The 17,545-nt window shown below is 36.7% G+C and overlaps 1 protein-coding gene across 1 annotated transcript in view; it reads right to left on the bottom strand.

Moving 5' to 3' along the window:
* Window positions 1–632: 632 nt before the first annotated feature.
* The window catches only part of LOC103514218 (optomotor-blind protein), a 46,421-nt gene continuing 29,508 nt past the window's right edge, over window positions 633–17,545 (bottom strand). Inside the window, exons 2-6 of the mRNA XM_026827246.1 lie at window positions 12,721–12,944; window positions 2,757–2,935; window positions 1,471–1,740; window positions 846–1,013; window positions 633–700 (exon numbers count right to left, since the gene is read on the bottom strand). Coding sequence (XP_026683047.1) covers window positions 633–700; window positions 846–1,013; window positions 1,471–1,740; window positions 2,757–2,935; window positions 12,721–12,929 — 894 coding nt within the window. The 5' untranslated portion in view covers window positions 12,930–12,944. The remainder of the gene's footprint in view (window positions 701–845; window positions 1,014–1,470; window positions 1,741–2,756; window positions 2,936–12,720; window positions 12,945–17,545) is intronic.

The raw sequence follows: 17,545 nt of genomic DNA on the forward strand, positions 1-17,545 counted from the left end.
AGGACTGAAAAGTCCCTTTACTCCAGCAGTAGGCACAATAATAGTTGTGGTCAAATTCTCAAATTATATTGAGGATAAAATTCCATACCTCGGCTGGGATTGAACCCACGCCCTCCTGTTTACCAGTCGAGCACCTTGACCACTACACCACCGAGGCAATATATTCCAATTGACGACTTATAGTTTGTTTAGACACGTGTATGATTTCAGAGACATGATTTCTTTTGGTTCTGTTTATTTTGTCTGTACGAAAATGGCCCTAATAAGCAATTCATTTGTAAACAACAATAAAACAATATTTGTTTTGTCTGTGTAAATCAATTCAAATTAGGAAATAACTGAAATAAGTACATCTTATTGACTTTATTCTGATTGAATATTGGGTCTCTTATCGCCCATCTAGTACGGGACTTCGGGCATTAACGGGCCCCACAGGGACATTTAAGGGTCTTGCTGTCAAATTTGGAGCATCACCCCCTCTCTTCAATAGACTATTGAATAGTATTGAAACGGGGGGCCCCCACGCAAAAGCTTGCTACGACACAGACAAGTATACATACGCCACTGGGCATGCTACGACATAGACCACACGAGTCTGATCGAAATAAAAACAGCTGTGAAACACTTAATTTTTACGCACCGAAAATGGCATCTTTTCTGTTGAACCGGTCCCACTTGTGTTTGATTTTGACTTGGAGTTCTGAGTCGGGGAAGTGATGTTGTGCCCAAAACCTTGCTACGACACAGACCACAAGTACGCCACTGGGCATGCTAAGACACAGACCACACGAGTCTGATGTAACATCGAAATAAAAACAGCTGTGAAACACTTAATTTTTACTCACCGAAAATGGCATCTTTTCTGTTGAACCGGTCCCACTTGTGTTTGATTTTGACTTGGAGTTCTGAGTCGGGGAAGTGATGTTGTGCAAAGCAGAGTAAATCATGGAGGTACGGATGAAGGGGCGGATCCCAGAAATCTTCCCCGTACTGGTCCAGCCATACGTGAAGCACTAGCATTAGAGTTCTGGGAAGAAAACAATAAAGGGTTAAACAAGAAGAAAAAACAAAGAGGTGAGACATGGATGGGTTAAAATAAAATACAACTTTTTTTCTTTTCAAGATGTTTTTTGTTTTTTGTTTTTTTTTGAGAGGTTTGACAGAGGGAACTGTAACTGCTATGGTCTTATCGTCCCGAAATCGAAGAGAGAAGGAAGACAGGATAGGAATTTATCTGAAGGAAACGCCTCTGTTAAGGTGTGTCCACACATAGTCGACGCCCGTCGATTGATGTGAATCGATGTCGAATGACGGCCGGTCGACTATGTGTGGACACACCTTTACAAACATTGTATGAACTATTCTACTAAAAGTAGTCCGGTCAAATATTATATAACTAAAAAGTCTACTAAAGCACTAAAGTTAATCAGCTATTCTAGATACAAAATCTACAACAGAAAGCACACTTACCAGTGGGTGAGTGGATAGGAACATTAGTTGTTGAACTAGACGAAGCTGCACCGTCCTTGTCGGTGGGAGAGTTTGGCCCGGCCGGTCGGAACGCAGAATTGGTCGTGCTGCCCGGGCCAGACTCGGAGCAGCTACTCTCAGGCTCTGAGTCGAGATCATGGCCCATCACGCCCGGGGAGAGCGTCGCCCCGCCGGACAGATGAGGGAGGAAGGAGTGAACACTGGCCAGGCGGCGTCGCATGATGTCTTCCGCGGTGAGCAGGTCGGAGGCTGCGGACAGGGAAGAGAGCCAAGCTTGGCGCGTTAGGAGAGGGAGGGACGGTCAGGCCCGGTCCTTTGGAAATGGTTTCGAGGTTTACACAAATGACGGATTTTTAGTTTCATTGAGAATATTGAGATGCCTTCAAATTTCAAACTCTTATACCCTTATGAGTTTTTAACAGTTAGTGTCAAAGCTATTTAATGATTATTATTTGTCCCCCGGTATTGGTGTTTTGGCCCGATACATACAGAATTTGGCTTGTAACCGTTTTCTTAAGAAATTGTCAACCACCCCGAGTTACACGTTTAGGACTTCGGTGTTTTAGCCCGATACATACAGAATATGGCTTGTAACCGTTTTCTTAAGAAATTGTCAACCACTCCGAGTTACACGTTTAGGACTTCGGTGTTTTATTTAGTCTGAACAAAAACTTATGTAAATAGGGGATGAAGACCAAAAGCGGTCACCAGAAATAGGTTAGGTTTGTGGTGGAAAATATTTTTTGGTTCTTTAAACTTCTTTTTAGAAGACAAAAATTGGAACTTGGTAGTAATGTTGAAAAAGAATGATTTTTTAATAAAGTTTTCAATATTTTCCACATTTTCATATTTTCGCTACAGGATTCAGCTTTGAATAAAATAATAAATCTATTTCATCTCTTTTACAAGCTGATTTTTTAATCAAGTTTTCAATATTTTCCACATTTTCATATTTCGCTACAGGATTCAGCTTTGAATAAAATAATAAATCTATTTCATCTCTTTTACAAATAATAAATTATTAACTACAGGTAATTTCTCCCCGATACATACAGAATTTGGCTTGTAACCGTTTTCTTAAGAAATTGTCAACCACCCCGAGTTACACGTTTAGGACTTCGGTGTTTTATTTAGTCTGAACAAAAACTTATGTAAATAGGGGATGAAGACCAAAAGCGGTCACCATCCAGAACAAAAAGAAGTATGCAAATAGTAGATGGGGACCAAAACTGGACACCCTTCCACAGAAACAGAACGCAACTCACCAGGATGGTGTGGATTGCCGTGAAGGCCATGGAGAGGTCCCGGGGTGTCCGAGGTGCCGACCACATCCAGCAGTTTGTCGTCATCACAGTCAAGGTTGTGTCGTGAGTCGTCATGGTGCTTCTTGTCGCTACTGTGGTGGTGGTGATGGTTGTGCCTCTGCTGAGCGATGAGGGATTGTCTGAAACAAGAAGAGAAAAAAACAGAAAGGTAATTTCTTAGAAAATAATACAGGAAAAAAAGAAACAATATTGCGAAGGGGGTGGTTTATTTCGATTAAAAATAATCGTTACAATTAAAAAAAAAAATACCTAGGACAAGTAGATATTTCAAAATATGAATTTAGAAAATAGGAATTTGAGTTTAAACAAAAACGAACAAAATGGCAAATTATTTCGCCTTCTGACGAAAGAGAGAAAAAAAGTCGCACAGTCATTCTAATATAAAATGTTAAACTGTAAAAAATTTCGATAGGCACCAAACGAAAATTTCAAATCTGATTAGCAAATAATCTCAGGTAAATGAAAAAATCTTGAAAAAGAAATGGTTAGATGACATCTAAAATTAAAATAGTAATCAGAAATCAGGAAAACTTCAATGAGAAGAATGAAGATCTTTGAAAGAACTGTCATATTAGATCTGACCTGTTTCCTCATCTTTTTTTTTTTTTTTAAAGAGGTTTGACAGAGGGAACTGTAACTGCTAGGGTCTTATCGTCCCGAAATCGAAGAGAGAAGGAAGACAGAAAGAGGTGAGACATGGATGGGTTAAAATAAAATACAACTTTTTTTTTTCTTTTCAAGATGTTTGATAGAGAGAACTGTAACAACAGAGGTCTTATCGACCCAAAATGGAGCAGTTGCAAATGGGTAAAAATTATAAATAAATGGTCGATTCCTATGTAAAAAGTTGAGATAAATCCAAATCCGAGGTCAAAACTCCGAAAAAATAACTGTAAAAGGTCGAAAATTCAATTTTTATTTTCCGTTCTAATGAAAGAGTTCAAATCCATCAGGATAAAATCCGCCCCGGGCGGGAATCGAACCCGCGGCCTAGCGCTTACACACACGCGCCACCAACCAAGCTAACTAGGCTGGCGCGATTACAAAATCTCCCACTGAAGAAATCTCCCTCAAAATGAGCTCTAACAAAATTGTACCAACTAAGCTGACTAGGCTGGCTATTAATTATCTTGATTTCAACCCTACTGTTTACCATCTTCCTCCGGACAAAGTACCAACTAAGCTAACTAGGCTGGCTCAAGAGGTTTGATAGAGAGAACTGTAACAATGGAGGTCTTATCGACCCAAAATCGAAGAGAGAAGAAGGAGAGGATCGATAGGAGAAAGCCAGTGGTTCCGAGAACGAAACTGTTGTTTATAAATGTCGGGACATTGACCCTTAGGCCTGGAAAAATGGCATTGATCTAATAATCTACATATTTGTACTTTTGGTGTTGTTTTACTTATCTTTTTGTTGTATTTGACTTACTTTTGGTGTTGTTTTACTTATCTTTTTGTTGTATTTGACTTACTTTTGGTGTTGTTCGGTAACTGATTCGGGCAAATCAAACTCAGGGACATTGACCATTAGGCCTGGAAAAATGGCATTGATCTAATAATCTACATATTTGTACGTTTGGTGTTGTTTTACTTATCTTTTTGTTGTATTTGACTTACTTTTGGTGTTGTTCGGTAACTGATTCGGGCAAATCAAACTCATTATAGTAATAGGTACCGGAACTTGGCCTGGCGCACTGCCGTGCGCCTAGATTTCCGAAGTAAGTATTATGTTAAGGCGGTCTCTTCCTGATCCCTCATGTGCCGCGTCCATTTTTTAGGACTATTGCACTGCTCCGAAGTAAGTAAGTAAGTAAGTAAGTAAGTAAGTAAGTAAGTAAGTAAGTAAGTAAGTAAGTAAGTAAGTAAGTATAGGTATTTCGAACCAGGATTAGATGTATGCAATCGCATATTTGCATATGTAAAGTGCATATTTCGGCCATTTTGGGCAACTTAATCTTACAGAATTAGTTTTTGAATTTAAGCTATCATTATATGTAAGTAATAGGTAAGTAAGTATAGGTATTTCGAACCAGGATTAGATGTATGCAATCGCATATTTGCATATGTAAAGTGCATATTTCGGCCATTTTGGGATGCATATAATCCAGGTCACCGTAATAAGCATAGCACAAAACAAAGGACTCATTATTTTCAGTATTTTGTTTGGAAATATTAACAGTGATGAGATTTTTTTTCCAATGAATCATAATTCATAATGAACAAGATAAAACCACAATGCAGAGAAATACATTAAAATAGGATAAAAGGCATCAATCTGCTCAACTTAATCTTACAGAATTACTTTTCAAATTTATAAAGTAATAGGTATTTTGAACCAGGATTAGATGTATGCAATCGCATATTTGCATATGTAAAGTACATATTTCGGCCATTTTGGGATGCATATAATCCAGGTCACCGTAATAAGCATAGCACAAAACAAAGGACTCATTATTTCAGTATTTTGTTTGGAAATATTAACAGTGATGAGATTTTTTTTCCAATGAATCATAATTCATAATGAAAAAGATAAGCCATCGTATGAATCAAGAACAATTGAATACTTTACGTAATGTTGTTTGATGAGAAACAATAACAACACACCAGTATTTTGTTTAGAAATATTAACAGTGATGAGATTTTTTTTCCAATGAATCATAATCCATAATGAAAAAGATAAGCCATCGTATGAATCAAGAACAATTGAATACTTTACGTAATGTTGTTTGATGAGAAACAATAACAACACACAATGCATAACTTTCAGACAATGCAAATATGAGACAAAACAAATCTGGTGGTTTGGAGTTTAGAATGAATGCAATCTGAAATCAGTTCACTTACTGAAGAAGTTACCAGGTCAAGTCTGATACAATCAAACCTGGGTAATAAAAAGTGAGTAATAAGACAATTTTGAAGACCCCTGATTTTTGACCCAAATATCCTTTTTAGAGGAGAAGATTTTTTTTCCAATAAATCTAACTGACAGAAAATAATAATAAAATTTCGACCTTATTTGTTTCTACCTGACCTCAAAATTGAGAAAATCTTGTTCCCGTACCTCTACAAGTATATCAGATATTGGTTCTATGACTCTGAACTTTCAAAAATTGAGAACTCTATGTAGAATTGAGAACTTGTAGGAATCCAAAGGTACTCTTTTCTGCATCTCTATGAACAATTTACTACTCACCTATTCAAGAGTAGATCCAGCACTTGTTTGGCAGTGGCGAATGTCCTGTAGGTAGCGAGGAATATGTTGATGTAGAAGAAGTTACCAGGTCAAGTCTGATACAAGCAAACCTGGGTAATAAAAAGTAAGTAATAAGACAATATTGAAGACCTTTTTAGAGGAGAAGATTTTTTTTCCAATAAACCTAACTGACAGAAAATTATAATAAAATTTCGACCTTATTTGTTTCTACCCGACCTCAAAATTGAGAAAATCTTGTTCCCGTACCTCTACGAGTCTGACTCTGAACTTTCAAAAATTCAGAACTCTATGTAGAATTGAGAACTTGTAGGAATCCAAAGGTACTCTTTTCTGCATCTCTATGAACAATTTACTACTCACCTATTCAACAAGAATTTTTCAAGATTTTTTTTTTTTACCAATATGAGATTTTCAAATCAGCTGATCGGAAAAAAAAACTTTTGGACCCTTTTTTTAATTCTTCCTTCTCGGACGGATTTGGAGAGAAATCGCCAATTTTTTTTTACACACTCGAACCGGGCCTTATTGTTTTCACCAGAAATTTCACCTGTGGTGGTGCAGTGGTAAAACCTGACGCTTATAATTCAGTGGTTCGACTTGTTCGACTTATAAGTCTGGAGGAAACATGAGTTAGGGGTTGGAAAGTGTTGTGTGACCCTCTGTAACGAAACACATGAGAAAATAGATGATTGCATGTTTTTGCATATATTGGCAGTTTTCTTGCATATTTTTGCATATTTAGACCATTTTTGGCTGCATATTGCATACATATTTGGGCTGGTGGTTTGACTTGTTCGACTTATAAGTCTGGAGGAAACATCAGTTAGGGGTTGGAAAGTGTTGTGTGACCCTCTGTAACGAAACACATGAGAAAATAGATGACTGCATGTTTTTGCATATATTGGCAGTTTTCTTGCATATTTTTGCATATTTAGACCATTTTTGGCTGCATATTGCATACATATTTGGGCCATTTTTTCGTGCATATAATCCGCCCCCTACTGATAAGAGTGATAAGAAATGTTATTCATTGAGTGACTACATAGCAATGTTTGTATGTAATAGTAACGCGGGGAATTCCATCATAACAATAATACACATCAGAGATTATAAATATGTATAGGTAATACTTGCTGATGACTCAATACACATGAAAAAAAACAACATTTTGAACAACAAGTTTGTCTATTTATATCCCAACCCGATGACAACTTACTGATTTACAGCCCGTTCTCATTTTTGAATGTCTTACTCATAAACTCATAATAAACTCCATACTGAATATACTAATACCTCTATAACTATAACTCTACCCTGTACAGCTATAGCTAATCATGACAATAGGTACATATTATTTATTCCTTGTATGAACATGATTACCTGTTATGCAACGTGAACTAAAATCACGTAAATGATTTGCATTTTTCACAACTTTTTACGTAGGAATTGACCATTTATTAATAATTTTTACCCATTTGCAACTGATCTATTAAGATTACTAGTCGCTGGATCGCGAGTTCCATTTCCGCCTGGGGCGAGCTTTATTTCAAAACCGTGTCCACACATAATGGACTAAAACCGTCCACACTGCCTCAACAACATGGATTCACCTCGTCAATCGATGTCGTTCGGCGAGCATCGACTATGTGTGGACACAGTTTTACGTCCTATAAAACAATAGCAGTGACTTCTAGTCTGGTATCTCGATAGCAAGACAAAGCAATGTTATCAGAAACTGATAGCTACCATTGATAGAGTTGACTATCATTCATATACACTGATATGCTCCTAGGAAATGAGCAAGGAAGTAAATACAATAACAAAGATATTATGACACTAAGGAGTGAATTCTAGCTGAGTGATTCCTAAACGTGGTGGGAGTCTCGCGCAATTTCTAGGAAGAGAGAGAAAAAAAAGAACCAACCTCTGGTGACCCCCAAAAAATACAGTCCCGACCCAAAATTCTAACTTTCGTACAAACAAACAAATCATCCTAAAAGGGAATTCAGCTAAAAATATGCCGTAAATGAGTACTTTAAGTGAGCAGCGCCCAGTGGCGGCATTAGGTACCGAAGTAAGATTTTTCATTTTAATTTATTTTATTTTTTTTTCAATAAATCATTTTTTATTTATTTTTAAACATATACAATCATTCTCTATTACTGATTTTACTCCTTGCCCCCTGTATGTAATAGTAACGCGGGGAATTCCATCATAACAATAATACACATCAGAGATTATAAATATGTATAGGTAATACTTGCTGATGACTCAATACACATGAAAAAAAAAACAACATTTTGAACAACAAGTTTGTCTATTTAAGTATTTACTCGTATATCCCAACTCGATGACAACTTGACAACTTACTGATTTACAGCCCGTTCTCATTTTTTTCCCCGAATGTCCTATTTGTTAGGCAATGCGATTTTAACGAGAGTTACAATTTTCTAGTGTTGGATTTCACCAACCTTCTTTCCAGTCTCAAACAGCCCGTTAGCTTGACAGCCCTGTTAAGCCAATACAATTTTATTGGAATTAACTGGCTGTTAGCTTGACAGGAGTTCTAATGACTGAATATACAACATAGGACTTATAGTTGGCCTTGGCACGTACCTTAATGTTTGGTTTGGACGTTTCGGGTCTGAATGGCAGACCCGTCTTCAGCAGATTGTCAAAGTTGTATCGTCCGCGAACTTGTCAATTAGAACATAAAAACAAACAAACAAAAAAACAAAATTGCGAAACATTTTGTGTTCGATCACTTTTTCCTCCTAAAAATCAATCGGCACATTGCATTCAATCTACCACAGCCAAGTGTGTACAACACCGATAGTGTATCACCAATGAAATTACAGACTGGAAAGTTTGATCCAATGATAAAATCGCAACCTCTAATCAAGGCAAAGAGCAACATGTGTATCCGATATCAACACTGATACATCTGATCCAATGATTCACCTGTCAAATAATGAACAATTAAAATTCTAATGAAACCCTATGCGTTATTTATATGATCATCAACACATGAGTAAGTACCCACAGAGTAGAAAAAATGATTGATTCATACATCATACTTGTAATCCGAGCAACCAAAACAACGAGTAGGTATGAGGATAACAGAGATAATAATCTGGTGCGAACAGCACACAACCCTTTCCTGATTATGAAATTTTCGACCGAATCAAATACTTTTTCATTACAAACATGGTTTACTTGTTGTAAATTTGTAATACGTAGGTGTTTGAAAATAAATTCATGTAAACTAAGGAAGAGTAAGTTAATAGGTAGCCAAGGTAGATACACACTGTCCTCACGTCACATGAGCTCACGTGACGTGAGGGCAGTGTGTTTCCACTTTAACATACGCTACTCATATGGAGAGTGGAGACCTTGTTTAGATTGTGGGGATCAAGGGACTTTTCAGTCCTAATATGCTGACAGTATAAACAAGGTCTATTCTATTTGTGTGAGCGAGAGAGAGAGAGAGAGAGAGAGAGAGAGAGAGAGAGAGAGAGAGAGAGAGAGAGAGAGAGAGAGAGAGAGAGAGAACCTCCCAACTAGTAAGTGCTAGGTACCTAACATACATATATGATTGGTTTCAAGGTGATAAATGAAGATCCACAAAAACCGCAAAGATTACCTGATACCTGAATCATATATGCGATAAGCAAGGGGAATAGAAAGGTACAACATGTGAATCTGATGCAGCAATAGTGGAGATCGTTATTCCTACCTCATCATAATGGAAAGTATGCCACACCGGCTCCCACTAAAATCACGTCAGGGGTTCTCAACTTATCAGAGGACTGGATGTTTTGGGAACCCCTTAACCCCCAGGAAAACAGTATCGTGTGCAATTGTGCATTTTATGTTGGTCCGTTTTTGGAAATATTTTAATGTGTCTACGCACGCATGTGCAGAAAAGTGTTTTTCAACATGAGATTGTAAGCTGGCTAAATTAAAGTCGATCGACAACACCTGAAACACGTCCACCCACACTATTATTTTTTCCTCCGAAATCCATTGCTTATTTTTCTCTTAAGGTAAGTAGATTAGGTATATTTCAAGTTTTGAAATTGAACCAGATTACCTGGTCTTAGTCCAATAAGCTGAGAAAACTCTCTGGCCATCCAGGGCAATTGCTCGAGCATCATGAGCACGTTGCCTTCTGGAAGTGAAAAGTTGGCCAAGTTATTATTGGGCGGTATCGTTTCATAAGCTAATCACTTTTTCTTCACCTGAAAAGTTAGCCAAGTTATTATTGGGCGGTACTGTTTCATAAGCGAGGATAAATAGGTACCTCCGGACACTTTCCTTGGGATTTTCAATTCACATCAGGCATCAGGCGGTAAACACACATTTATGTATGATATTTCCCACGGAAGAAACTGGCGGCTATCCCATAAGATGAACATTAAGAACTTCGTGCTTTACATTTAAGATAGGCTTGATTGATATTTCTCCGAATTTTCCTCTTTTTGTATGTTCTGATTAGGTACATGTTGAATCCGTGTGTTGTTGTGTAGTGAATAATGAAATTTAGAACTAATTGAATGACAAATAGAATGGAATTTGGGGCCCAAAATTCCACAATACCTATCATCAATGTCCCCTCTGTTTCCCTATCCAATATTTTCTTGGCAGTTTTTTTAGTCCGTCCTTCTTGGCAGTTTTTACTTATTATTAAAAAAATAAAATAATAATAATACATATATACTGTATATTATTAAGTAGGTACATACAATAAACATAATAAATATGTACCTATACTTACCTAGGTATCTACTACATGTTTGAATAAATTGAAAATGTTGGTTTTTCCTCTACTATAAATGGGATTTGTCTCCTAACCATGTACAATAAGAATAATTTTACGTAAGAATCTTGGATCTTGGGTGTCGAATTGTTTCGAATGATTCAACTTGTACAGTCCTACACAATATGTCCATAAGTTCATGTAAAAATCCAACCATACAATATCTACTACATGTTTGAATAAATTGAAAATGTTGGTTTTTCCTCAACTATAAATGGGATTTGTCTCCTAAACATGTACAATAAGAATAATTTTGCGTAAGAATCTTGGGTGTCGAATTGTTTCGAATGATTCAACTTGTACAGTCCTACACAATATGTCCATAAGTTCATGTAAAAATCCAACCATACAAGATAGTCATGACTCTATTATTTTGAATTTGATTCAAGATTTGGAATGGAATACAAGCGGACAAAAACATCAAGAAAGTACATGTATAATTACATTTGTAACTTAAGATGCGAAGTTGCCACGATGAGAGTTTTGGTAATGACAATTAAGTAATGACTAATTAATGAGTCTAATGACATATGTGTGCCCAACTGGCAACACTTTCACCTCTCCTGCTCGTAGTTTTTTTTTTTATTTTATTTCGTGCGAAAACTTTCAGTTCGTGCGAAAACCATTATCTACCATTGAGCAAGGTTTTTACAGTAAAGTCGTATTTTTCTTTCGCAATTTTCAGATGGTAATGGTACAATTCGAACAATCTATGTGCCTATAATGCCAGGTAATGTGTCATTTCCCATTACCACCATGAAAATTGCGAACGGAAAATACGCGTTAACTATCCTTGTTTGAGTTTTTTGTGCTTTGCCTGCCGTTATTATTCTCACGTTAGGAAATAGTAGAATAAGTTGTATAGGTATTATATTTTACTGAGAAACAAAGCGGAACAAAGCAAGAAATTTAGTAGAAATAAAGGCCTATTCTTTGAACAAAGGCTCATTCACATGGCAATGTAAGGATTATGTATGTTTTTTGTGTAAACTGCTTGATGGTTGATTAGTGGAGACGCTAACGCTCCAAATCACATAAATTCTATGCAATATACTGTAACTGCGATGCTACATTATTTACGTCATAATATACCCAAGAATTGAGATTTTATAAAAATTCTTAGTAACTTTTAGCTATGACTGGTATAATAATTAAACTTTAATCAATTGAAATTAAAAGGGAAAAAATTACGAAGTCAATCCAAATCCAGAATATCCAGATCCAGCAATCTAGTCGTGTGATGTTCGCTCCAGAGTTTTCAGGTCACAATTACACGCTCACTCGAGCCACTCTAACATGTACTGAGTTGGTGACTGGTATAAAGTGTTGTAATTTCCTTGAAAATTACATGATCATGTGTTGTAAAGCAACTCGCAACTCACTCCCTAATGATTGTGAAACTGAAAATCACGCAATTAGTACCGAAAAAAAGAAAAAGAAATACCTACTGTCCTTGCTAATTTTGAAGCTGCGTTTATATTTTTGGTTTACTGTGTAGATTTGCTGATGAGATTAGAAAGTGTTGGGCGTCAAAGAGACAGACTTGTTAGTAGCATATTGTTGAATTTTTTGGTGAGCTGCCTGCTACTGTGGTAGATTGTTTTGATGAAAACTATTTGGCTCTTTGCGAAAGTTTTTACTTTCTTTTTATTAGTGTGCCTTTTGCGAAAGTGTCGTTCGATCAAGCAAACGAGTAACGGAGACACTGATTTCTGGCCATTGTTCAATGTTTTCTGTCCCCATTTCTCTCAAGAAACCTTCCCCATCCTCCCATCTTCTCCTTGGTCTTCCTCTTGTCCTTGATCCTTCATATTCTAGCGCTATTGACGAAAAAATAAAGCTAAAATTCAAAGAAAAAGACCTTCACTTACTTTTTCTCCCGTTTGCCGGCGCCAGTGTCGCGGAAGCCTTTCGCGAACGGATTGTTGTCAATTTTGAGCTGCGTGATTTTCTCGTTCTGATAGGCGGTGACCGCGATGAACTCCGTCTCCTTGAACACGTACGTCCGAAACGTCGAGTAGGGAAGCTTGAGGATGTCGTTCGCCCGGACTAAATGGAACCTCGGCTGGTACTTGTGCATGGAGTTGAGGATCGTCTGTGAACAGAAGACAGAAAGGGTTAATGTTAATAAATCTTTAATGTCCCGACTCCCGAGCCACAATCTGTTTTGAAGGGTTAACTTAAGTAAAGAAAAGGCTTCTCAATTCAAATTGTCCATCGAATTGAGGATTGTCTGCAAACAGAAGACAGAAAGGGTTAAAATCTTTAAATGTCCAGGACCGCAATTTGTGTTTCAAGGGTTAACTTTTAAGTGAAGAAATGTTTAAAGTTTAAATTTCGGGGACCACAATTTGTCTTTTAGGCTTTGAGTTTAACTTTTTTTTCTTCTTCTTCTTCTTCTTTTCTTTTGGATTAAGCAATCTGATTGGTTGATTTCAAATTAAAAAAAAAAAGGAAATCAGCTGATTGGCTGAACTTTTGGATTGCTTCAACCAAAAGTTGAACTTTGGACCGGATTTCAACTCCTATTGATTTATTGAGTCGACGACCGGTCGTCGATTGACTGTCGCGGGGTCAAGAAATTTGTATCATGCAAATGATTGATTCCGTGACTGGCTGTTGCGGGGCCCACTCAGCCTCGTGAGTAAAATGAGTATAGCTATGACATATAAATGCGCATGGGTCAAGAAATTTGTATCATGCAAATGATTGATTCCGTGACTGGCTGTTGCGGGGCCCACTCAGCCTCGTGAGGAAAATGAATAGCTACGACATATAGGTAAATGCGCATATAGCGACCGGTGCCAGCATGGTGGGTAAACATTGGAGTTTAGGATTATTGAGATATTGGGAAAATCCTACAATGCTGTAGTGAGCACCAAAGTTGTGACATAATAACACAAAGAAACTGCATTTACATTTTTACATTAAAGTTGTTGCTATTAGAATATGTGATGTTCAGTGTTTGGTTTGCCCCTCTTCAAATTCGTCCATCTACAGGGATGAATGGTTTTTTTGGCAACTCTACTTTTTCTGTCGTTCGCCCGGACTAAATGGAACCTCGGCTGGTACTTGTGCATGGAGTTGAGGATCGTCTGTGAACAGAAGACAGAAAGGGTTAATTTTAATTTAAGTTAATAAATCTTTAATGTCCCGACTTCCGAACCACAATCTGTTTTGAAGGGTTAACTTAAGTAAAAAAAAGGCTTCTCAATTCAAATTGTCCATCGAATTGAGGATTGTCTGGAAACAGAAGACAGAAAGGGTCAGTTAAGTTAAAATATTCAAATGTCCAGGACCGCAATTTGTGTTTCAAGGGTTAACTTAAGTGAAGAAATATTTAAAGTTTAAATGTCAGGGACCACAATTTGTCTTTTAGGCTTTGAGGTTAACTTTTTTTTTTTCTTCTTTTCTTTTGGATTAAGCATTTTAAGCAATCTGATTGGTTGATTTCAAATTAAAAAAAAAAAAAGAAATCAGCTGATTGGCTGAACTTTCGACCGGATTTCAACTCCTATTGATTTATTGTGTCGACGACCGGCCGTCGATTGACTAAGTTGTTGCGGGGCCCACTCAGCCTCGTGAGGAAAATGAGTAGCTATGACATATAAATGCGCATAGCGACCGGTGCCAGCGTGGTAGGTAATTGGATTTTAGGTTTATTGAGATATTGGGAAAATCCTACAATGCTGTAGTGAGCACCAAAGTTGTGACATAATAACACAAAGAAACTGCATTTACATTAAGTTGTTGCTATTAGAATATGTTTGTGATGTTCAGTGTTTGGTTTGCCCCTCTTCAAATTCGTCCATCTACAGGGATGAATGGTTTTTTTGGCAACTCCACTACTTTTTCCGTGTGGACGGAGTAACTTTTTACTAATGGACCATCGATCAACGGCTGTCGACTATGTGTGGACGCAGCTTTTCGCTAACGAGGTATTTCTGGATTCTTTATTGGGCTAATCATTTAATGAAACAATATTAAGGTCCTTCAGAACTTCAGATTATGTAATTAAATACTTATTTACTAATTATGATCAGTGCTCTAAATTACTTGAGTGTTTGGATTGGTTAACGAGGTTAGATATTTTTATATATTTTTTTTCAACGTCACAACTTTCAACGAAGGCATTTTTTAAATCTCCCCAATTAATGAACAATTAGGAAATGAATTGCTTGGGAACATAATTAGACAGGTATTATTGTGTTTGGCTATAAATGCGTTTCAGAAATGAAATATCTGAAGATTAAGATAAAAAAAGCTCATAGTCGTAATAAGCATCAATGTTGAACAACTAAATGATTAAATTTTTGAATCAATGAAAATTTAATTGATTGAAATGAAAAGGAGCATGTGTTGTATTCTGAACGATGTTCTTTTCTGGGTCAGGAATTGAAGAACCAATTAAACCAAAATTCAAGATATTTTAATTACTAATTTATTTTCTATTCTAATTAGGTATTTATTCATTACAATCCTTCAAAGAGATGATCAACCATTTTTTAATGGCAACAAATTGTCAGCTTTCTAAATCTCGAGAAAAAACAATCCCCAGAGTTCCACGCTATCTAGGAAAACAACCAATTAAACCAAAATTCAAGATATTTTAATTACTAATTTATTTTCTATTCTAATTAGGTATTTATTCATTACAATCCTTCAAAGATATGATCAACCATTTTTTAATGTCAACAAATTGTCAGCTTTCAAAATCTCGAGAAAAAACAATCCTCGGAGTTCCACGCTATCGAGGAAAATGCAAAACAAAATTGCCCACTCGGAAGGAATTATAATCGAACGTGCACAATGCATTCGACACAGTGCATGTAAATAAGAAGCGCGCATAAACTACACATTAAAGCCCACTCGGAAGGAATTATAGTCGAACATGCACAATGCATTCGACACAGTGCATGTAAATAAGAAGCGCGCATAAACTACACATTAAAGGCCAATACAAGCTCCCATACATTAACATATTGAACAAAAACACATGTACAACAAACCCGATAACATTCCTGCAACAAACCGAATCATTTGATAGTTTACTCCGGGGTATGGCTCAGGGAGCTCGCTCGGGACCATTACTTAGATTATAATTTGTTTGAATATAAAGAAGTCTACACAGGTCTTTGTCGGTGCACATTTTCTCTATGAAAGACATTCACGGGGACAGAAAGAGAGAGAGAGAGAGAGAAATAAGGTTCTTTTTCTTATCTTACGTAATTATAGACGTCTAATTGCTTTTATTTTATTTACTTCTATCACATTGTAACATACAGGGTGGGAGGGGTAGGGTATGAATATTTTTTCATTCGTTTTTAATTTTATACGGTCAGTTCGCGTGATTGGAATGAGCTTTTTAGCTTTTTATAATATCTAGGTGTGCTAATTGTCTTATCGTCCCGAAAATCGAAGAGAGAAGGAAGACAGGATAGGAGAAAGCCAGCCGTTCCGAGAGCGAACATTATCCCATCAGGATCAAATCCGCCCCGGGCGACATTTTTTTAATAAATATCCCCCCCCCCGTTATAATTACCAGTAGGTACCACTTACCGAAAATAGTAAGTGATAATAAACTTATCATTCTATCAGCAGATCGGCACTGTGTATGGGTTTATAGCTTCCCCCTTTTTACAAAACCTCACCCCACGCCACTATTTCGTCCCCTATAGAAAAAACTCTGGAAAACCCGCACGATCACCTTTATTTATGCTTCATTATGCTCTGGAAATTACAGAGCATGGTCCAGCGGTTTGACAAACAGAAGGACCCGAGTTCGATTCCGGTAAAAAGATTTTTTTTTTTACGTTTTCATGAATTTTGGTTAAAATTGTTTTCCAGCAGGTCGAATCTAAGAGAAGAGATGATAAGATAAGATGACAAAACCTTCAATCCTAAACATCAAGAACTACCTAGTACCTATCAAGAAATCACAAACAGAAGGACCCGAGTTCGATTCCGGTAAAAAGATTTTTTTTTTTTTTTTTTACGTTTTCATGAATTTTGATTGAAAATTGTTTTCCAGCAGCTCGGCCAGAATCTAAGAGAAGAGATGATAAGATGACAAAATCTTCAATGCTTTAAACATCAAGAGATAGGTAATAAATACCTACCAAGAAATCGAGAAAATACGAAAGAAATTGAAAAGGTAAGCCACACTTTACAAGTTCTCTCACAGTTCGAGCGCCTGGTAATTACGCGTCCTCTATGCAACATGCAATACATTTCTGAAACCTTTTTCCTGAGAAAACTGAGAGAGAATTGTTTTTCCGAATGCTTTTCAACTTCCATCGCCTCGCCTGGGGTAAAAAAAAAAAAAAAAAAAAAAAAAAAACTTTTTAAAAAAAATAAAAAAAGTTGCAGACCTTGTTCTTTTTTTAAGATAAGAGAAGGTCGAAGCTTGAATCCAAATATAAATAAAAAGGAGAGTTCATCCGTGGATTAGTAACAAAAGAAGATTAGTAACACAAACATTACAAAAATAATGAAAATTATAGCCCGCGGTACATGAGGAATTACGAATTAGGTGCGGTGATTCCGACTAAAATAAACAATAACCATTAAAATACAGTGTGGCCAGCATCCATCCATAACTAAAATTTAAAAAAAACACGCAAATCATCCATTACAATCCCTTAATTACAAACTCCCATACTTAAACACCAATTAAATTTACCATGGATGTCCACA

This window comes from Diaphorina citri, unplaced genomic scaffold, assembly GCF_000475195.1.
Source record: "Diaphorina citri unplaced genomic scaffold, Diaci psyllid genome assembly version 1.1 scaffold1101, whole genome shotgun sequence".
NCBI classification, from domain to species: domain Eukaryota; kingdom Metazoa; phylum Arthropoda; class Insecta; order Hemiptera; family Psyllidae; genus Diaphorina; species Diaphorina citri.